This window comes from Mytilus californianus, unplaced genomic scaffold (assembly GCF_021869535.1).
Source record: "Mytilus californianus isolate M0D057914Y unplaced genomic scaffold, xbMytCali1.0.p SCAF_14, whole genome shotgun sequence".
NCBI classification, from domain to species: Eukaryota; Metazoa; Mollusca; class Bivalvia; order Mytilida; family Mytilidae; genus Mytilus; species Mytilus californianus.
In genome coordinates this window covers 33,846,009-33,869,780 of record NW_026262626.1, presented here as the reverse complement: position 1 = coordinate 33,869,780, position 23,772 = coordinate 33,846,009, and the positions used below count along the sequence as shown (strand labels likewise).

At 32.8% G+C, this 23,772-nt stretch overlaps 1 protein-coding gene across 2 annotated transcripts in view; it reads left to right on the top strand.

Moving 5' to 3' along the window:
* Positions 1 to 23,772, top strand: part of LOC127724640 (nuclear pore complex protein Nup205-like) — a 263,442-nt gene that overhangs the window by 217,776 nt on the left and 21,894 nt on the right. Inside the window, exons 36-40 of one of the 2 annotated variants that reach the window (XM_052231663.1) lie at positions 627 to 707; positions 7,982 to 8,136; positions 10,483 to 10,597; positions 17,223 to 17,357; positions 19,857 to 20,026. In XM_052231663.1, coding sequence (XP_052087623.1) covers positions 627 to 707; positions 7,982 to 8,136; positions 10,483 to 10,597; positions 17,223 to 17,357; positions 19,857 to 20,026 — 656 coding nt within the window. The remainder of the gene's footprint in view (positions 1 to 626; positions 708 to 7,981; positions 8,137 to 10,482; positions 10,598 to 17,222; positions 17,358 to 19,856; positions 20,027 to 23,772) is intronic. The other variant, XM_052231664.1, reaches the window with a different exon arrangement.

The window sequence follows — 23,772 nt, the reverse complement described above, 5'->3', positions numbered from 1 at the left end:
GGTTCTGTTTTCAAATTGGTCTACATTAAGGTCCAAAGGGTCCAAAATTAAACTTAGTTTGATTTTAACAAAAATTTAACTCTTAGGGTACTTTGATATGCTGAATCTAAACAAGGATTTAGATTTTTGATTATGGGCCCAGTTTTCAAGTTGGTCCAAATCGGGGTCCAAAATTAAACTTTGTTTGATTTCAACAAAAATTGAATATATGGGGTTCTTTGATATGCTGAATCTAACCATGTATTTAGATTTTTGATTTTTGGGCCCCATTATCAACTTTGTCCACATTGAGGTCAAGAGGGTCCAAAATTAAACTTTGTTTGATTTCATCAAAAATTGAATTCTTGGGGTTCTTTGATATGCTGAATCTAACCATGTATTTAGATTTTGGATATTGGACCATAATAGGTGAATGTCCAATTTAAAATTTTTAAGTTCTTAGACCACATTCATTCTGTGTCAGAAACCTATGCTGTGTCAAATATTTAATCACAATCCAAATTCAGAGCTGTATCAAGCTTGAATGTTGTGTCCATACTTGCCCCAACTGTTCAGGGTTCGACCTCTGCGGTCGTATCAAGCTGCTCCCTGCGGAGCATTTTATTCAAACTTGATTTATATTTTAGGTCTATCATCCCAATACTGCAGAATTCTGTTTGGCCCTAGTCTTGAAGAGGCTTTGTCCAGAGATATAAGGAGCGCTGAAGGTAAAAGAGTACAGTGCACAAAAGTTAATTCCATACCTTTTACATTTATATTTGCAGAAGAATTAAAATGATTTCCTAGTTCATCTATGTCGGGGGGGATACTGAAGTCCTGTAAATGACATATGATAGGAAGCTACCTTTAATATCAGTTTGTACCTGTATTATTATGAATCACAGTTTATTATTCAGTAAAGATCTGTCTTAAGTCTATTTAATAGAAAATTTAAGAACACTTGATGATACATGTATTTTTGCTTTAAATATTCAAGGATTCTCTAATTGTTGTGCTGAAATTTACACCAGGGAACTGAATATAGATAAATCTGATATGAACAGCAATAATTGTCTTTTACTTGATTTGCATATTTCAGTTTCAACTGTGAAACTACATTAAAAATGTTGTCAAAATAGACAAAATTTTATTCCCTGTTAGTACTCCTTACCTGTGGGCTGTAATATTATTGCCTCTACCCAAAATACTGTTTTTGTCGAGCCTGCAACTTTTGTCGCAGAAAGCTCGACATAGAGATAGTGATCCGGCGGCGGCGGCGGTTTTAGAAGGTGGAATGTCTGGATGCTTCATACTTTGTATATGGATGCCTAATGTTACGAGGTTTCCGTCAGTCACATGTCCAATGTCCTTAACCTCATTTTCATGGTTCAGTGACTACTTGAAAAAAAAGTTAAGATTTTTTGTAATGTTAAATTCTCTCTTATTGTAAGTAATAGGATAACTATATTTGGTATGTGCGTACCTTGCAAGGTCCTCATGCCCGTCAGACAGTTTTCACTTGACCTCGACCTGGCAGGTGTCATCTGACCTTGACCTCATTTTCATGGTTCAGTGGTCAAAGTTAAGTTTTTGAGTTTTGGTCTTTTTTTCTAATACTATATGCAATAGTTCAACTATATTTGGTGTATGGAAATATTTTATAATCTATATGTCAGTCACGCAGGTTTTATTTGACCTTGACCTCATTTTCAAGGTTCATTGCTCAGTGTTAAGTTTTTGTGTTTTGGTCTGTTTTTCTTAAACTATAAGCAATAGGTCAACTATATTTGTTGTATGGAAGAATTGTTAGCTGTACATGCCTGCCTAGCATGGTTCATCTGACCTTGACCTCATTTTCATGGTTCATTGGTCAATGTTTAGTTTACTTGGTTAATGTTAAGTTTATGTGACAGTTGTAATAAAGCTTTATATTTAGGACTATCAACATAATATCAATGATTAGTTAAGAAGGCGAGACATATCAGCGTGTGCACTCTTGTGGTTTATTTGGCCCAGTTGCTCTCCATACTTTTAGAGGTCAACTGTATGGTATGTATTTCGAAATTGATTCATATTTCCTCAACTGGAGGCTATTTGTTGTCATGTTTCTCAGGTTTAAGGTGGAGTTTGTGCCCAAATATGAAATTTAAAAATTGAAATCTGATAAAACATGTTTTCTTCAGAGGGGTTGGCTTCCCTTCTGTGTCTGGCACACACAGTACAAAGGCCTAAAACTTCCCAAAAATAGTGTAAACTCGCAGGCATATAACTACTGATGGTTTGTAATATGCTTAGGGAACAACTACTTCGGTTGTAGGTCCTGGTGAAGGGAAAAAATTGGAAAATTCTAGATTTTTGGTGGAAATTACCTTCTTTAGACTGCCATACTTAGTTTTACTGCGACTTAAGCACTTTTTTGGTTAATTTTCTCACTGGGGTTCACTGACTCCACTCTACATGCAGACTATAGTGGGATGCATCCTTCCGTCTTCCAGGTCAAGAAATAGGAATAAAAATTGTCAGTGTAGACTATTTATATAAAGCTTTATATTTCAGAAGGTAGAAGACCTGGATGCTTCATACCTTGTATGCAGATACCTTATGTTACGACGTTTCCAACTGTCATATGTCCTTTGTAATTGACCTCATTTTCATGGTTCAGTGACTACTTGAACACATTTTTTATTTTTTTGTCATGTGAATTTCTCACTTATTATGAGTGATAAGATAACTATATTTGGTATATGGGCTCTACATGTCCATCAGAGAGGGTTCACCTGACCTTGACCTCCATTTCATGGATCAGTGATCAAGGTTAAATTTACGGGATTAGGTCTGTTTCTCAGATACTACCAAATAGCGGGTTATTTTCGCAAGGTGTTTATTTTCGCTTATTTTGGCAGGTCAGGAGAAATCACGAAAATAAATTCCACGAAAATTTATGCATCGTTCCATACTTTCTAAGTTAAAGTGTTTTGTAAACTATCTATTTTTCCCCGTTCGACAGATCAATCACAGTTTTTGATAAATTAAACAACATAAATGCCAATGGTCATTGTTCACTGGCTATCAGGTGTTAATTAGTTTATTGGTTACATAATAAAATAAATAATAATATAAGAGTGTAAGGTACGATGTCAGGTATTTTATCCTTATTAATTAGTGTCAAATTATATAAGAGTTGCAAGTCACTCATGATGATTTTTGTTGAGCCTTCGACTTTAGTCGAAAAAGCGAGACATAGCGATCCTACATTCCGTCTGCGTCGTCGGCGGCGGCGGCGTCCACAAATATTCACTCTGTGGTTAAAGTTTTTGAAATTTTAATAACTTTCTTAAACTATCCTGGATTTCTACCAAACTTAGACAGAAGCTTGTTTATGATCATAAGATAGTATCCAGAAGTAAATTTTGTAAAAATAGAATTCCCTTTTTTCCGTATTTTACTTATAAATGGACTTAGTTTTTCTGCCGGGAAATATTACATTCACTCTGTGGTTAAAGTTTTTAAAATTTTAATAACTTTCTTAAACTATCCTGGGTTTGTACCAAACTTGGACAGAAGCTTGTTTATGATCATAAGATAGTATCTAGAAGTAAATTTTGTAAAAAAATAAATCCATTTTTTCCTTATTTTACTTTTAAATGGACTTAGATTTCCTGCCAGGAAACAACACATTCACTCTGTGGTTAAAGTTTTTAAAATTTTAATAACTTTCTTATACTATTTTGGATTTGTACCAAACTTGGACAGAAGCTTGTTTATGATCAAAAGCTAGTATCTAGAAGGAAATTTTGTAAAAAATTAAATCCATTTTTTCCGTATTTTACTTTTAAATGGACTTAGATTTTTTGCCAGGAAACAACATATTCACTCTGTGGTTAAAGTTTTTAAAATTTTAATAACTTTCTTACACTATTTTGGATTTGTACCAAACTTGGACAGAAGCTTGTTTATGATCAAATGCTAGTATCTAGAAGGAAATTTTGTTTTCTTTCAGTTAACATTACATTCAGTCTGCAGTTAAAGTTTTTAAACATTTATTAGATTCATAAACTATCCTGGATTTTTACCAAACTTGGACAGAAGCTTCTTTCAATCAAAAGATAGTATCAAGAGGAATATTTTTATTGATTTACTTCCTCATTTTTGTTGAGCCTGCGATTAACAGAAAAAGTAGGCGAGACACTGGGTTCCGCGGAACCCTTACAAATTTTATAATCTAATTAGTACATCAAAGGTCCGGTCAATTTCGTAACTGATCAACCGTAACATTTACAAGAAGTTTGTACACCTGTGAAAAATAACTATGTACCGGTATTCTATTGATTAACTATATCAAAATATAATAAATAAAAAAAATTCATGCAGGAAAAACAAGCATTTAACCATAACAATAGACCCTTGTTTGTCAATTTTTACAACTTTTTAACTAGAACCATTTCAGTATCCGCCAAAATTTTTCGTATACTTTGTTGCCTCTAAATCGCGAAATTTTACACCCGCGAAAATAACCCGCTATATGGTATTAGCAGTAGGTCAACTTTATGTGGTGAATGGAATGATTGTAAGGGGTGCATGTCTGTCAGGCAGGTTTCATCTGACCTTGATTTCATTTTTTTGGGGTTAATTGGTCAATGTTCAGTTTTTGTGTTTTGGTCTGTTTTTCAATTACCATAAGCAATAGGTCAACTATATTTGGTGAATGGAATAATTGTAAGGTGTACATGTCTGTCTGATAGGATTTATCTGACATTGACCTCATTGTCATGGATCTTTAGAAAAAGTAAGTTTATGTGATACTTATAGTAAAACCTTTAACTTTAAGACTTTCAACATAAAATCAATGGTTAGTTAAGCAGGCCAGACATTTCAGCATGTTCACTCTTAATTCAAAAAGTATACACACCAAATAAAAGACACAAAACACTGAAGAGGCAAGGATTCTTATCCATAACCTGTCTTACAGAAACAGAAAAAATTTAACAGGTTCTAGCTTTCCTATACATATACAATATAGCATGTTTTTTAGCTCACCTGGCCCAAAGGGCCAAGTGAGCTTTTCTCATCACTTGGCTTCCGGCGTTGTCGTCGTTAACTTTTTACATTTAAAAATTCTTCTAGAGGACCACTGAATGGAATGAAACCAAACATGGCATGAATGATCCTTATGAGGTGCTGACCAAGTGTTGTTACTGTGAAGCCGATCCATCATCCAAGATGGCCCCCAGAGGGGGACTAAGTTTAACATAGGACCCTATGGGAAATACATACAAATGTCTTATTTTAGGGAACCACTGAATGGAATGAAATAAAACATGGCATGAATGTTCCTTATGAGGTGCTGACCAAGTGTTGTTACTTTGAAGCCGATCCATCATCCAAGATGGCAGCCAGAGGGGGACTTAGTTTAACATTGGTCTATATAGGAAATACATACAAATTTCTTCTTTTAGAGAAACACTAAATGGAATGAAATAAAACATGGCATGAATGTTCCTTATGAGGTGCTGACCAAGTGTTGTTAATTTGTAGGCGATCAATCATCCAAGATGGCCACCAGCGGGGGACTTTGTTTAACATAAGACCCTATGGACAATACATACAAATGTCTTCTTTTAGAGAACACTGAATGGAATGAAACCAAACATGGCATGAATGTTCCTTATGAGGTGCTGATCAAGTGTTGTTACTTTGTAGCAAATCCATTAACCAAGATGGTTGCCAATGGGGGACTTAGTTTAACAAAGGAACCTTTGGGAAATATATACAAATTTCTTATTCTAGAAAACCGCTTAATGGATTGAAACCAAACATGGTATGAATGTTTCTTTTAAGGTGCTGACCAAGTGTTGTTACTTTGTAGCTGATTTGTCATCCAAGATGGCTGCCAGCAGGGGCAGTAAGTTTAACATAGGACCCTATGGGAAATACATACAAATGTTTTCTTTTAGAGAACCACTGAATAGAATGAAACCAAACATGGCATGAATGTTCCTTATGAGGTACTGATCAAGTGTTGTTACTTTGTAGCCGAACCATCATCCAAGATGGCCGCCAGCAGGGGACTTAATTTAAAATAAGACCCTATGGGAAATACATACAAATGCTTTTTCTAGAGGAGCACTGAATGGTATGAAACCAAACATGGCATAAATGTTCCTAATGAGGTGCTGATGAAGACCTTAATACATGTATCTTTTAGATTGAGATATACTGTAAACTGCAAAAATATCAAGAAAAGAAAATCTACACATAAGTCCACATGAGCAAAATTGTCAATTGACATCTTGTTGGAGTTATTGTCCTTACAACAGGGCTTCCAAAAAATATTTGAGCCAGCCGGACATTTTATATCTTATCCCGATTTTAATCCCTTTAGACTTAGTAACAAAAGGCAATTATGGTAATCAGTTGGCCATCATATAACCAATGATTGACAATAAAACGATATTTAACTTTACTTTGATATAAATTCGATGTTCTGACGTAAACTGTTAAATTGAAAGTGCAATCATTCGAAGTGTGCAACATCAGCGTTCTTATTCTGCCTTAGACTCTTTATTTGTGCAAAATAACGTTGTCAAAAACTTTACTTTCGTTTTTAAAAATCACATTTTCCTAATCCGGATATTGACTTGAAAATGGTAAATCACGGACCGGAGACGGATACGTAAAATCCGTGTACGTTCACAAAGCATGATTGAGTTAAGTAGCTCTTTCCAAGTTATTTCTTCAAGAAATTACTCGAAATGAACGTTAGATAAAGGTATCAATGATAATTTTAGCATTTTTGAAGAATTAGGATGCATAATTAAATTTCCCACCAGTGCACATGCGCACACGTGTACTAGTTCAAACAACGTGGTTCTGACGATTATTCGTTTAAAACCTTTTTTAATTTTTCGTCAAATCATATTTATTAATGTATTTCTTATAATTTCAATCTTTCAGACTAAATTAATTAGATGCAAACTGCTGAAATGTAAGAAAATAACTTTGAATACCCTTTAGCATACCCCAGTATTTAACACGATGTACAGTGTTTAAATATAATAATGAATATCATACAAATTCATTTATAAATATTCTTATTTGAAGAATTATTTTAAAATCTCAGGATACTTTTTTAAAAACTGAATGCTCAGTTAAAATAATATCTACAAAGCGTAATTTAATAGGATGTTGTTCCATACACGCTTACATGTTTGACCTCGTTTACCTGATCACCTTTATGTCCATTGTTATGCATCATTAATTCTATTGATTAAGACAAGCTAAGGACACCTCATCAAAGGTAACAACCTGTAATCAGTGAATGATTTATGGCTTCAATATTACTATTGAAGTGATAATTGTTTGACAGCTTGTTGTTATTTAAATAAAAGAAAACGTGTTTTTTCTACTTTGTATTGATGTACACAAGCTTAAGACCAAGCCGTACATTTATGTACCCAGAGGATTAGACTAACTGAGACACTTCAAAGTATCTGAAATATGCTGCATCTGTTTTATTAAACCCAATTATGACCGAAATATCTTTGTGAAATAGATTGCCACAATTATAAACTAAAATGCCCAAAGCCCCAAACGGACATTTTTATCGATCGATAGTTGGTAAAAATTGAAATGACCGTTTTATGAAAATGCCTTGAATAACAAAAAGTGGCAAACCAATTCTATTTGACCGTTTGAGGCTGAGAGCAGCCGGACTTTTTATGAAAGTTTCGGTCAAGTCCGGAATATATGACCGTTTTGGAAGCCCTGCCTTACAAAGTCATTTTCTACGATTTCAATGAATTAATTGGTTATTTCTGTAAACTTTACAAAGATTCTTCTGCTTTTGATGAAATTACGGGCTAATATTAAACCAAATTTGGCCTCAATCATTATTAGGGTATCTGTTATGATTTTAATCAATTTTTACATGATTTCTAAAACCATAGTAGAATCAGGTGAGCGACACAGGCTCTTGAGAGCCTCTAGTTTAATTTCTTTTCAGAGTACTCTGTATCTAGTTTAACATTTACTCCAAGTCTTGGCGTGATTGTGTATCAGCTGCGTCAGTGTGCTAGTAATTTCATGTATGTCTATGATAGTCACCAGCAACATCAACGCAAACAGCACAGCAGTCTTAGTACAGATGACTTGAAAGAGGTAACCTAGAAAAACCTAAATTTTGCTATGTTAATCCTTGTATGAAACTTTTTATTTTCATTTCAAATTTGCATGTGTTACTCATAAAAAAATGGATTTCACATAGTTAAAAGGAATTGTGAGCAGGGGTTCAAATTAACATTTGGTACTGAAAGGTCCAGGACCTTTGACACTCCAAACTGAAAGGTCCACAACCTAAATCCCAGGTCCTACTTTTACAGGAAAAATTTCATAACGCAATAAGATACAAAATTAATGAGCTTTTGGAGTGAGGTTAGTTTGTTTCATCATATTTGAACTGCATGTGATGTTTTGTTTCTCATATAATGCCTAAATGGGCTATACAGCGAATAAACAGTTTACAACCTTCAATATTGAAGTACTGCTTACACATCAACACCATTTTTGCACTTGATTTCAAGAATAAATTCATAGTCACTGATGGGTTTCCCTTTTTTGCAATACTGTATGCAGTGTTGAAAAGAACCTTATATCTATTTAACTGATCAGGCTTACATTCTGCTTGAGAATACATTGTCCAAGTTTAGTGTCTGACAATTAATCTTTAGTCATAATTGGACTTAAAATTTAGGTCACTTTCATGGATCCACTGCTTTGCACAAGATAAATGCTGGGGTGTCACTTCGTATATTTTTATTGGGTCTATTTTAAGATTTTGTGTTCCCCTTACAAGTGCACTTTCTTTTTCTGAATGGAAGGGGAACTTCTGGAAGTATGTGCATGACTTTAGACCAGTTGATTCATCAAAATATAGCCATGGTCGATCGATTTTTCTGTGGGGCTTAAATGTCCGTTCCCGTTTTTCACGATTGCATTTTTGGTCTTTATTTGATTTCTTTTGAAGACGTTGAAGACACAGGCACTTGTTTCTATCCATGGGAAGGTTGAATATCCTTCTATATTTATGGATAGTCGACCTTTCCATGGATAGAAACAAGTGCCTGTGGTTGAAGACCGTTCATAATCTTCAGGCTTTCTCTTGGAAGATGTGACACCAAAGTGAAACGGACTCATTTTGTTCGAAAATGTCTAAATGATTAAATGATTTGCCACGTGACGTCTCTCAACTATTTATAACCTTGTGTTTCCAAGAAATACAAGGTTAAAAATAACTTTTATCACTCGTCGGCAAGGTCAGGGATGAAACATTTTTTTATCTCAATTTCAATAATAATATGGCTTAAAAATGACAATACAGATGGTTAAAAAGGTCAGCAAAAATCATTTTTATTTCATTTAAGATCGAAGGTCCGTCGGGCGTAGCTAGTAACCAAAACGAAAGTCCGATTGCAACAGTGGAAGGTCACGGACCTCGGACCACCACTAATTTGAACCCCTGGTGAGTCACTGCCATCACTTTGTTTCTGCTGTTCATCAATATCAGTTGTAATATATTTGTCATTCAGGGTTGAATGACAGCATAGCCATCAAAACATATGATTAGGTCAACACCCAATGTTAAGTTTTCTGATTAGATTCATTTCAGAATAAGTAGATATGATTTGGTATACATTAACATCAGTATCCATGAATTTTTGCATGGTATATAAAACCCCACTGTGCCTTGTTCCTGTGACTTTAAAAGTTTTTTTTCAGGTCTACTTTCAGGACCTCCATAATTTGAATTCTGGTTGTCCTGAAATTGTTGTGGCACTCCATAAATATTTACGGATATCCTGAAATTGGATTTGAAGTCCTGAAATAAAAGCTGTTCTAAATGTTTGTCCTGAAATAATTCTGGATATCCTAAAACAGAATCATGAAGATTCTGAAATATTTCAGGATATCTGAAATTGAATCATGGAGGCCCTGAAATTTTTCAGGAGGTCCATTATTAATTATGAATATCCTGAAATTGAATTAAAGAATGCCTTAAATTCAATAATTTTGACTAAATCTGTGCCTTATAGTGGCGTATCCTTTTGTGAGTTCACTCTCAATTCTAATTTATCTACTCGCAAAAGTCACTTCAATTAATTGCTCATAAAAATAAGATGGTTAAAAGTATAATTTTTTACTTTTCATTCTTCAATCTAACAAATAAATCACTGGTTTACAATGAATTGATAAATGGTCAACTATTATTCTTATATTTTGCAAAATTTGTACCAAGAAAGCACAACAGGAAGTTGTAATAAAAAGTTTTTTCCAACATAACATGTTAGTTTACCAGGTATGAACATGAAACATTCAAAATAAGTATGGTTCCATTAAAATACAAATGTGAGTAGATGTCAATCATTTAAAATTAGTTGTAAAGATTGCAAATTAATTAGTTGATTGAAATGATATAGTTTATATTCTAGTCAGATTTTTTTTCCTCAGTATTCTGGAGTACCTATGAGTGAGAAGATTGCATCACATCAAAGACAGCAGTTAGCCAGGAGGAGATTATCACAAATTGTCAATGATAAATGGAGAGAAATGCAACAGTTATCATGTATCCTCTAATCAATACTGGAGCTGCATATTTTTATGGCCCCACAACACAGTTGTTGGGGCCATATAGTTTTAACCTAATCCGTCATTCCGTCATTCCGCAACGAACAGTAATACAGACTTTTTTTCTAAACACCTTCACATATTGAGCTGATTTTTAGTATGTGAGTCAACTATGATGAGTTACAGATTGAGTTTACATTTGGTTCTGCTCCATTGATTTTTGCTGAACTTATGGGCTTTGTCTCCTAATTCAGGAGTCTGTTGTTCAGTGGTTGTCTTTTTGTTGATGTGCTTCATAAGTGTTTCTTGTTTCTTGTTTTTTATATAGATTAGACCGTTGGTTTTTATGTTTGAATTGTTTTACACTAGTCATTTTAGAAACTTATACACAATGCTTATTACCACAAAACACAGATAAAGTTTGAATTTTGGTGGCGTCACTTTAACCGTTCTAGAGTTATGCTCCTTTATAAATGGAAAAATTGCAAAATTTTTAGTTTCCATTCTCTAACTTAAGTTTGCCTCAACCAAATGTTATGAAACTTATACACAATGCTTATTACCACAAAATACAGATCAAGTTTGAATTTTGGTGGTGTCACTTTAACCGTTCTAGAGTTATGCCCCTTTATAAATGGAAAAATTGCAAAAATTTTATTTTCTTCTAAATATCAAGTAATTTTTAAAATTGGAGTTATCTTCCTTTGTCCATGATTATAGTTGAATCAACTACAATAAATGCTTTATACAATGCAATGTTTAATTTTGACTTCCACTGATAAAACACAGATCAAGTTGAATTTGGGTAGTGTCACTTTAACCATTATTGAGTTATGCCCCTTTATAAATCGAAAGATTGCAAAATTTTTAGTTTCCATTCTGTTACTTAAGTTTGCCTCCACCAAACATTATGAAACCTATACACAATATTCATTACCACAAAACTAAGATCAAGTACAATTTTTTTGTTTCCATTTTCTAACTTTAGTTTGCCTCAACCAAATGTTATGAAACTTATACACAATGCTTATTACTACATAATACAGATTAAGTACGAAATTTGGTGGCGACACTTTTACCATTCTTGAGTTATGTCCCTTTATAAACATAAAAATTGCTGAATTTTTCGTCTCCGTTCTCTAACTTTATTTTGTCTCAATCAAATGTCATAAAACTTATACACAATCATTCTAGAGTTATGCGTGTTTACAAATAGAAAAATTGCTGAATTTTTAGTTTCTGTTCTCTACTTAAGTTAGCCTCAACCAAATGTTATGAGACTTACACACAATGCTTATTACCACAAAACTCAGATCAAATTTGGGTAGCGTCTCTTGAGCATACTTGATGAAGTTTATTAAAGAAAATATTTATACACACTGAAATGAGTTTTATATGTATCTGATATTTAATGTACAGAAATAATTTTCAAAAATCTGGAAGTAGTTAAATGTTTTGAAGATTGACATTTAACTATTCAAGTGTATAGTTGTGTGCATGATTTATCTGCTTTTAAAATGATGGGTTTTTTTTTCAAAAAATATTATGATGTCATTTCTTGTTGGATTTTAATCAATTTGTTACCAATAAAAGCTTGATGGTCACAGGTTTATTTGGGTTTGTATTTTTGTTATGAAGCATTCTCATTTTCTGATCATACAAACACAAGTATTAATTTTTCTGTATAGAAATTTGCCACATATTTTTAACAAAATTAGATTGTAAAAACATTGTGATACATCTTTACATTATGATAAAAACAAAAACAACTGAAGACAAAATTATGACCAAATTAACAAATACAAATGGGAACTTCAGACAATTCTGTGTCTTTCAATGTTAACATTAGTATTTTTAAAATGCTTTCAAAATAATTTTTTATGTACATATCAGTTTGACAACTATTTTGAGGCCCTGGCATGGTCCAGCAACTTTGAATTAATTGGCTGTTAATCAGATTGTCTTTTTGGAAAGATTGGAACTGTTGTTCCAAGTCTTTCTTAAGGCACCGGCCTCCCAAACAGAAAGTATCACAGGTTAGCTTCTAAATCTACAAAATGTTTTCACACAAAAAATATACCGGTAGTTCCCTACATTTCTCATGTCTGTGCATATGCGACGGTGGCGTCGGCGTCAACAATGTATTAGTTTGTGATTAGGTCTAGTTCATGGTGAACCACTAGTGGTAGGTCAATGATATTTGATATGCAGTAGTATTAGCATTGGCACATCTCATTACCATGGAGATTATTTGGCCCCTCCCCCTCAGTCAAGGTCTATTGACTTTGAAACTTTTCATAGTTTACATGTATTAGTTTGTGATTAGGTCAATTTATGGGGAACCACTAGTGGTAGGTCAATGATATTTGGTATGCAGTTGTATAAGCATTGGCATATCTCATTTCCATGGAGATTATTTGGCTCAGCCTCCTTAGTCATGGTCTATAGACTTTGAAAATTTTGCTAAGTTAACATGTATTAGTTTGTGATTAGGTCTGTTCAAGGGGAACCATTAGTGGTAGGCCAATGTTACTTGGTGTTCAGTTGTATAAGCATTAGCACATCTCATTTCCATGGAGAATATTTGGCCCGCCCCCTCAGTCATGGTCTATTTACTTTGAAACTTTTGCTTAGTTTACATGTATTAGTTTGTGATTAGATCAGTTTAAGATGAACTGCAAATGTTAAGTCAATGATATTTGGTATGCAAATTTATTGGCATTTGCAAGTATCGTTTCCATGGAGATTATATAGCCCCACCCCTGATCATGGTTCATTGACTTTAAACTTTTACATAGTTTACAAGTTAATGTTTTAGTTTAGGTTTGTTTAAAGGGAACGACTTATAATAAGTCAATGGTATTTGGTATGCAGTTGTATTAGCATTGGCACATCTCATTCCATGGAGATTGTTTAGCCATGTACCTTCAGTCATGGTTCATCGACTTTGAATATTTGCATAACTTACATGTTAAAGTATTGCTATTTTAATTTCAACATTTGCATTATCAAAATTACAAAAAGGCGAGACATATCTCTGTGATAACAGTTTATTATCACTTTAATTAGGTAAGAGTAATGATACAATACCAGTTTGATTGACAACTGCCTGATCACCAAACAATCAGAGACAAGGTTAAATGTCAATCATATTGACCAAATTACTAATCAACCTAAGTCTTACATAATTAAACAGACCCTGCATTATACATCTCAATACACAAATACTTGACCTCATTATTGAATACATTGATTGATTGATTAGTGTTTTAACGCCACTTTTAACACTATTGTGCTATTTCTTGGCGGTCAGTTTTTATTGGTGGAGGAAGCCGGAGAGCCAGGAGAAAACCACCAACCATCGGTAGGAAAACTGACAATCCTAGTCAATTAAGATTGGAGTCGAGTGCACCTCACAACCTCAGTGTTGACTGGCTAGTGATACAGTAGTTGGACTACTTAGACCACTCGGCCACCGTGGCCCCTATTGAATACACAGATGTATATATTAGATGTTTGATTAGATGTTTGATATATATAGAAGTGATAGATTTATTTATTGCCTATTACTTTTGATTTACACTACATAGAGTGATTCTATAAATTATGTCTGAAAGATAAATGATTAAGGATTAACAAGATCTTTTTTCAAAAGAAAAGACAAAATATGAAATCTATATATAAAAAAAGGCATTCAAGTATTGAATACAGGAAGTGTATTTTTGCAAGTAAGAATGAATCCCCATTTCAATAAAATAAGTTTTTTAATTTGTTTATGTTGAAAAGGAACATTTTCAATGCCCTTTATTAGAAAATATTAAAATATAAATTGAATTAAAATCAACTTTTAATCTTCAGTGTCATATAATCATGATAATTGTTTTCAACATCAATAAGCAATTCTTAGAAGAGGAAAAATAAATTCCCCAAAACAACCTTTTTAGATTAGTTTTTGGAGACCATAAAAATCTTAGTTTCAAGTCTATCTGTTGTACCCATGTTCTACAAGGATAATTGATAAACTTTATTAGAAGAATCTTTATTTGGAAATTTCTTCTGTTTCTTAAGATAAAACATAAAAGTTGAAACATGTAATAGGGATCATTTTTATGCACCTGTCATAGCGGAGGGGGCTTTAATTTTTACCGTTGTCCGTCCATACGTCCCAAAATTGGTTTCCCTTCTCTAACTTTAGTTTGCTTCAACCAAATGTTATGAAACTTATACAAAATGCTTATTACCACAAAACACAGATCAAGTTTGAATTTTGGTGGTGTCACTTTAACCGTTCTAGAGTTATGCCCCTTTACAAATGGAAAAATTGCTGAATTTCTCGTTTCTGTTCTCTAACTTAAGTTTGCCTCAACCAAATGTTATGAAACTTATAACCACAAAACTCAGATCAAGTACAAATTTTGGTGGCGTCACTTTAACCGTTCTAGAGTTGTGCCCCTTTACAAATGGAAAAATTGCTGAATTTTTCGTTTCCGTTCTCTAACTTTAGTTTGCCTCAACCAAATATTATGAAACTTATACACAATGCTTATTACCACAAAACACAGAACAGTTTGAATTTTGGTGGTGTCACTTTAACCGTTCTAGAGTTATGCCCCTTTACAAATGGAAAAATTGCTGAATTTCTCGTTTCTGTTCTCTAACTTAAGTTTGCCTCAACCAAATGTTATGAAACTTATAACCACAAAACTCAGATCAAGTACAAATTTGGGTAGCTTCACTTTTAACGTTCTTCAGTTTTGTCCCTTTATAACTTTATATGATATGAAAGCGGGGGCATCATCTGTGTCCCATGGACACATTCCCCATTTATTAGGTTAAGATATGAAATTGCAATTTAAACAAAATTGTTGTCCCAATTGAGGGACCTGCTATCATTGATGCACATTTAGCATATTATATCTACTAAAAAGTGTTTATCCTTTAAAGACCTTCATTTAATGCAATTGTCAGCAGCAGTGCTATATTGATATAAAAATAAGGAGATGTGGTATGATTGCCAATGAAACAACTATCCACCAAAGTTCAAATGAAGTGGATGTAAGCAATTATAGGCAACTGTACGGCCTTCAACAACGAGAAAAACCCATACCGTATGGGTTGACAATAAAAGGCACCGACATGAAAAATATTTAACAATTCAATTGAGAAAACTAACAGCCTGATTTATAACAAAACAGTTTACGAAAAACAAATATGACAGACATGAACCAATGATTCTTTTTTGTTCTTTTTTGTCCACATCATACCTAAATATAATTTGAAATTATTCAAACTACTCTTCCAATCTTTCCATGAGTAATCTCCATCATTTTGATTTTGAATTTTCTGCCGCCAGGCGAGACATATTTCTGTCAGCAGTTTATTATAATGTCTGCTTTATAAGTATCAATCTGGTACCAAGAATTTGGTAATAGAAATAAGAAAAGGGTTCACAACTTTTCATTTCAAAGAGTCAATGTACAATATTTTCTATGTCAGGAAGAAAATAGTACTTACCAACTTTATTTAGTAACTGAATTTTACCTGGGCTGATTATAATTTCAAAGTATTATTTAATCACAATCAGTTTCACTATTCATATCAATCAGAAAACAGCACTTTATAAATTTTATGTATAAAGTTTTATATTTCATTATTTTTTATGACTTAATGACTGCATATAAAAACGTATAGGGTTTTTTAATAACATTATCTTTTTACTGACTACCGGTAGGTAAAAGCCAAACAATGTTTGGTCAATAGAATCTTCAGCAGTCATTTTGCACCAGTTGCTGTTTCTGAGATATATCATTTGCACCAAATTTTATTAATCAAAGGTATCATTTGTGCCAATTTATCTGTATGAATATTATACAATTAGCCTATGTTTACCTGCTACAGATACAAGTCATTAAAAATCATGATACCTTATGTACAATAAAATATGAAATAAACAGGACAATTATGGCATAAATAGAGGTGAAAATTAAGATGATGTTGAACAACAAACAAATGTACTGCATATCTATACAAGAACAACTCACAGAAGTAAGAATGCCAATTATTTCAAATAGCCTGTGAAACAAAGACATCATAAATGGTTTCTGAGAGACCATCAACAATAATTTGTTAGGTGTTGTTCAATTTTAATGAAGAGGACTGTCCAAAGTATTTCCAACAGTTTATACTTTACCTTAAATCACAGAAAATAAAACCACCAGCCATGAGAAACAAACATAATGGAGAAAACTATAAGTGGTTGAAAAAAGCTACAAATATAAGTCTTTAAGCAAGTGTAATCTGCCAGTCCTTATAGTGTGGAGACTCAATTGTTTTAACAAAAATAAGATTTTTTTATAAGAATAGGCACAATAGTACATTTCATTTTTGCCGAAAATGATACTAGGTTATTTTGAATACTAGTGGTGCAAAAGGAGGCATTTTTGGGGCAAACAGATTTCTCCCATAGAATAATTGTAAGATGTACATTTCCATCATATGGGATTTTCCTGACCTTGACTTCACTCTGCAAGGTTTATGGTGAGAATTAAGTTTGCTATTATATGTAGTAGGTCAGTTTTATTTTCTCTCTCAGATGTCTTTACATTTTTCTTGACAATTATCAGATATTATAGAGAATTGTATATTTATATTATGGAGACACCTTGAATATTATTTAATTCACTGTGTTCCAAATGACCAACAGCCCTCCATGTACCAAGTTCATATTCATCGTCAACAACAGATGAGGCGTTTACAAGGTAATATTATGGTTAAGGTATCTCAAAGATATATTAAAACATCAAGTTCACTTCCTGAAATTTACATTATTTAGCGTTCAGTTGAATATCACTATTAGTTGTAAACTGCCTTTGTTTGAGTATAAACATAAAGTAAGCTGTACTGCAATTTTTAGCTCACCTCTCCCATTTGGGCCAGTGTGAGCTTTTGCTATCACTTGACGTCTGTCTTTGTCCATCAACTTTTACAAAATCTTCTCTGAAACAACTGGGCCAAATGGAACCAAACCTGGCCACAATCATCTTTAGGGTATCTAGTCTATAATATAAATGTGTCCGATGATCCCACCTTCCAACCCGCATGGCTGCTAAAGCTGAAAAAAGAACATAGAGGCGGAATTATTCAGAATGTTGATCTACCAACCATCTAATAGAAGTTATTGCCCTTAAATGACTATATTTACCTTTTTTTATATTTTGGCCATTATCTTCTAACACTATAATAGACAGAAGGAAACTAATTGGCAAAATCGATCAGCAGAACAAGATCTATAACTCAGTCAACATGGTCAAAATTTGTAATCGACTCCTTATAGGAATTTCTGCCCTTGAAAGATGTTTTCCCCATTTTTTGTGAAAAAACTGTGGTCGATTCCTGGTAGATAGAAACTGTAAACAACTAAAATAATCAGCAGAACAAGCTCTACCAATAAGTCAAATGGCCTAAAACATCAGTTAACTCCTTGTAAAAGTTATTGCCCTTGATAGACAAAATTTACCTTTTTTAGCCAAAGGGATAATTGGTGCCTCGTAATCCATTAACTTTTACAAAATCTTCTCTGAAACTACTGAGCAAATTGGAACCAAAGTTGGTGTATATATATTGCTTATTTGGAACTACCTTAAAATAAAAATACTGTTTTAGAAGTTAATGTGTATCATTAATACCTGTCTCTCTTTATCCTGTTGTTAAGGAGAACTGTTAGTGATTACAAAAATTTGACATTTCAAACCTTGGATTTACAAAATTTCTATATACACTTGTTCTTTCCGACATACATTGGCTTTAAAACTGTCATGATTATTATAAACTACAAACTGTTTTGTTCTAGAATAAGTATTGATATTTTTTAAAGAGAATAAGAAGCAACACTAGAAGTAAATGTGTTGATATTAGAAGTTACAAACCAGCAAAGATTATTTCAACAATATTTATAAATTATTGTCATACAAGCTTATTCTGTTTTATTAATATATTTTTTTTTCTTCACATTAATAAAAACAATATACTTATATTTATGTTAAGGGGATTTTTTTCTTTCTTTCTGAACTATACATTACCATTCCTTTTGGAAGAAATTATTACAGAATATTTTATATCTATAGTATAGAGTTAAGTGCTTTTCCTTTTGTTCCTGAATTTATTCTATCATTTATTCTTTTTATATGACTGCAACAAATTTGTGTTCATATATGCTATCATGTCGACGTTGTCGTCGTCGTCCGAAGACATTTGGTTTCCGGACAATAACTTTAGTATAAGTGAAAGGATCTCTATGAAATTTAACCACAAGGTTCAATAGCACAAAATGAAGATTGGGATTGATTTTGGGAGTTATGGTCCAAAAGATGCAAAACTGATCAGCAAGACAATTTCTACAAATAAGTCTACGTGGTCGAAATCTTCAGTCGACTCTTTATTAGAGTAATTGCCCTTGATGATGATTTTTACCAATTTTTTGTGTTTTTATCTTATATCTAAAAAATTATAATAAATAGATAGAAACTTAAATAAGTAAAACTGATCTGCAAGACAAGATCTTCAATTATGACAACTTGAAGGAAATCATCTGAAGACTCCTTATTGGAGTTATTGCCCTTTAATGACGATTTTAAACATTTTTTTGCATTTTGCCTTACATGATAAAAACTGAAATAGATAAATAGAAACTTTAGATAGCAAAAATAATCAGCAAGGCAAGATCTACAAACAAGTCAAATTTTGCTGATATAGTTAGTAGACTCACTCTATATAAGGAGTGATTGCCCTTAAATGAGGATTTTTGTTAACCTCTTTTGTGTTTTGAGCAAAAAGTAAAGAAGATAGAGAGAAACTAAACAGACAAAACTATCAGCATAACAAGATCAACAAAAAAGAGATTTTTCTCATGAATTCTATTCTCATGTGCTTTGTTGAATATGCAGCAACACAGACTCTTTAGAGCCTCTAGTTTTCCATTTCACATAGCAAAATAAGAACTTTGCAATATCAATGAGAATGCAAAATAAGAACTTTGCAATATCAATGAGAATGCAAAATAAGAACTTTGCAATATCAATGAGAATGTGAGCGAGGAATAATTTTGAGGTATGAACACTTTTTTTCCAGTTCAAAAAGTCTATAAACAAAATTTATAGAATTACAAATTGTAGATAAGGGTTAATGGAGGCACTTGCTACTCTATAGATTGAATATCTATGACTATAATTAAATATATTTATGTTTCTTTTGAATATTAGAATTAACTGGAACTTCAAGAAGTATTTTAGAACATCAACAACACCATTACACACAGGAGTCAGATGAGATGTCAAAGATTGTTTCTAGAGAAGAATTGGCAGCATTCAAGAGTAATGTAACTAATGTTGTCAGTGAATCGCTTCTGAAAAAAATTCAGGAGATCAATCAGGTAATTTTTAGCACTTGTGAATCTTTTTAGTTAGTCAGCATTCTTAGGTTCAAAATTCAAGAGATGTGCAAAATTAAAATAAATGGAACCTATACTCATTTATTGTCTCCACTCTCTTCACAGTTAAGGATATAGAAATGCTGATGTCTCAAACAAGTTCAAAATCAGCAATGATCAATAACTTTATCTAAGAAATGGCCTTTGGAAATGAAAATAATTTGGAATTTTGGCTGTGTAAAGGCTCTCGCACCAATCTTTCTCACCGACGTTAATAGAGAAATTCATAAAAGGTTTACCTCAGCAATATCTCAGATGTATTAGCGCCAATCTATCAGTTTTTTGCCCTTGAAAATGTAAATAATAGATAAAAATATTCATTGTAGTAGCTGTTACTGCAACTTTTCTCATCTAAGTTTAAAGGAAATTTATATCAAAGTGAAAATCACTGCGAATTGAATATATTTTTTGAAAAGATGTAGCCGTAGAAATGTAAATAATACAGAAAGTCATTGTCAGCGTTCTCATGCCTATATTTCTCAGTACCGTGTAATGTTCAAAATTTCATTAACAATAGAATTCATGTAAATCAAATATATGTTTTGGAGTTATGTCCCTTGGAAATGTAAATAACATGAAAAATCAACATTGTTAGCACTCTTGTGATTACAATTTCATCAAAAATTAATGGAATTTATGTAAAATATTTGAATTAGTAAGTAATAAGCCCAGACCTGATATTTTGTTGAGGTTATGCTTATGTCGAAGGTTAACACCAAATCTACCTAAAAAATAAAAAATCGGCTCTGAATAAATAATTTTTATTTTTATGCACCTTTCTATGTAATATCTACACTGAAATGGCTTTCATATCTGTATTTCTCATTACGATTTTATGAAACTTGTGTCAGAGGTTTTCATTGGTAGTATCTGGAGTTAAAAATCATTGTCAATTTATTAATTTTTAAAATAAGTGATTTTGCAAATTTCAGTATATCACCAGAGAAGATTGTGTAACAGCCTTGTTATTTATCAGTAGTAATCACATTGTTTTAGCCCTTTGCTGGAGAATAAATCCTATATTTAAGATAAACTTATTGCTTACCTTTTGAATGATCTGTTTTTTTTCGGAATTTGCCCACTATAAAGAGATTGGTTTGCCCTTGTTTGCTGTCATTCTGACAGCCTCTTATTAATATTTAAAATACAAATTTCTTGATAAATTATTAATAATAAAAGAGGTAGAAGACACCAAAGGGACAATCAAAAATCATAAGTAGAATAACTGACAACACCATAGCAAAAAATGAAAAAAACAGCTAAAAGACAAATCAACAGTCCACAAAACACTACACCAAAAACTAAAGACAGCAATATGAACCCCACCAAAACCAGGAGTGATCTCAGGTAAGCTCCAGAAAGGTAAGCAGATTCTGCTCAACATTTGACACTCCTCGTGTTGCTCATGGCAGGTAGATATTCAATGGAAAGTCTCAATTTGGTGAGATCACAATTGACAAAAAGACAAGGGGTTATTGCGACCTCAATTGGAACATATCTGCAACATATATGTTTTGTAATGTTTAACCAGATGATGTTGATGCCTGTAAAACTTTCAAAGGAATGACTTCAACTTTATCACTAGGAATCCTTGGTTCCATAGGTCTGAGGACATAGTTATCGTCCTTTGATTTTGGTTGTCTACAAATATAGTCCCAGGTGCGGACAGTGTACAACTGGCAAACTTTTTTCACACAACTTCTAAATTTATTTCTTTATATTTAATGCATAAGATATATATTAAGAAGGGGGATCACATAGTGATTTTGACCAGTTAAAAAAGGTCAAAAATTAGTATGTCTAAAGCTGTCAAACTGAATTATTAGACCCCCTTAACATAGAATTGTCCATATTTTGAGTTAGAGCTGGTAGACTTTTGTATAATTTTGTACAACTACACTGTGAAAATCTTTTTTGTGATAGACCAAGTGTGATTTTTATACGACCGCAACAAATTTTTGCGGTCGTATATTGGTATGACGTTGGCGTCGTCCTCTTCGTCGTCCGAAGACACATTGGTTTTCGCACAATAACTTTTGTTTAAGTGAATGGATTTCTATGAAATTTTACCATAAGGTTCAATACCACAAAAGGAAGGTTGGGATTGATTTTGGGGGTTATGGTACCAACAGTTAAGGAATTAGGGGCAAAAAAGGGGCCTAAAATAAGCATTTTTCTAGTTTCCAGACAATAACTTGTGGAACGGTGTATAGATCTCTCTGAAATTATACCACAAGTTTCCAAACCACAAAGAGATGGTTAGGATTTGCTTTAGGGGGTTATGGCTCAAACCGTTTAGGAATTAAGGGGAAAAACAAGGTGTCCTGGTTAATGGACAAATATTTTAGTACAAAACATAATTTAAAGCAGTGTAAGGGAGGTAATTCAAATAAATAATTTGAATTACCTCCCTTACACTGCTTTTAAATTATGTATAAAGTAATGGTTAATGAACAATTAAGACAATTTAAAAGCAGTGTAAGGGAGGTAATCCAAATACAATGTTTTACAAAAAAATCCATATGAAAGATTTGACACCATATTTTAAATTCTATTATAGAATAGATTAAGTAAGCACTATGGTAAATTTAAATGGGTAATAATGGTTGCAAACTCCATTGGAAATTTTAATTAAGATTATGACCATATCTTGAGGGAAAGAATTATTTTGGGGGAAGAAAGGGGGGGGGGGGGGGGGGGGGGTAAAAATAAATTGTGGGGAGAGTCAATTTTTTCTCATTTCAGATTTCAGAAATTAAAAAGAAAAATTCTTCAAATATTATTTTTTTGGCAAAAAAAAAGTGTGTGTGTTGTGGCGGGGGTTAATACGCAACAGCATAGTGTAGTGCACAAAAGCAAAAAAAAAGGGGGGTAAATTTTTTAATTTTTTTTGTTGGGGGAGGGGGGGGTCAATTCGCAACAGCAAAGTGTATTGCACAAAAGCAAAAAATTGAATATAAGTTCAAATTATATAACCAATTCTAAGTTCTTTGACTACATTTATTCTGTGTCAGAAACCTTTTATGTGTCAAATATTTAATTACAATCCAAATTCAGACCTGTATCAAGGGCGAATATTGCATCCATTTTTGCCCCAACTGTTCAGAGTTGGACCTCTGGGGTCGTATCCAGCTGCGCTCAGCGATGCAATTTATTTAGTTGGAATTTATTGTCTTAAAGAAATGCACTAAGAAATAACTGTTCTTGGGCTTAAGAGATGAATTCAGTATTATAGATACCAGTACAATGAATAAGTTTTGATTCTTGAAAAAGAAACCATGAGCCCGGAAGGCGAATGGTTTGTTTTTCATGAATCAACACTTATCCATTAGAATATGGCAAAGTGCTCTTGACCAATGAAATTGTAGGATTTGATGCCTCTTAATTGTGAAGAATGGATGTAAATCATGTTCTTAGTAAGGGATTATCCTATTATTTGGGTCGATTTTTTTCAAAACAAACAGTTTCTATAAATGAGTTATAACTGCCCCAAAGCACATTTATCAGATTGAAAGGATTTATCACACAGTGATTGAAACTGACTAAAAGTTGAATTGTGAAACCAAAAAAAACTCAAAATAAGTTGAAGTTTACTGGTGCAGTAAAATTGGTAACGTGAATGTTATTTTGAAAATATTAATAACTTCAAAATACTAAAAAATTAAACAATATCAAAGCAATGCAAAAAG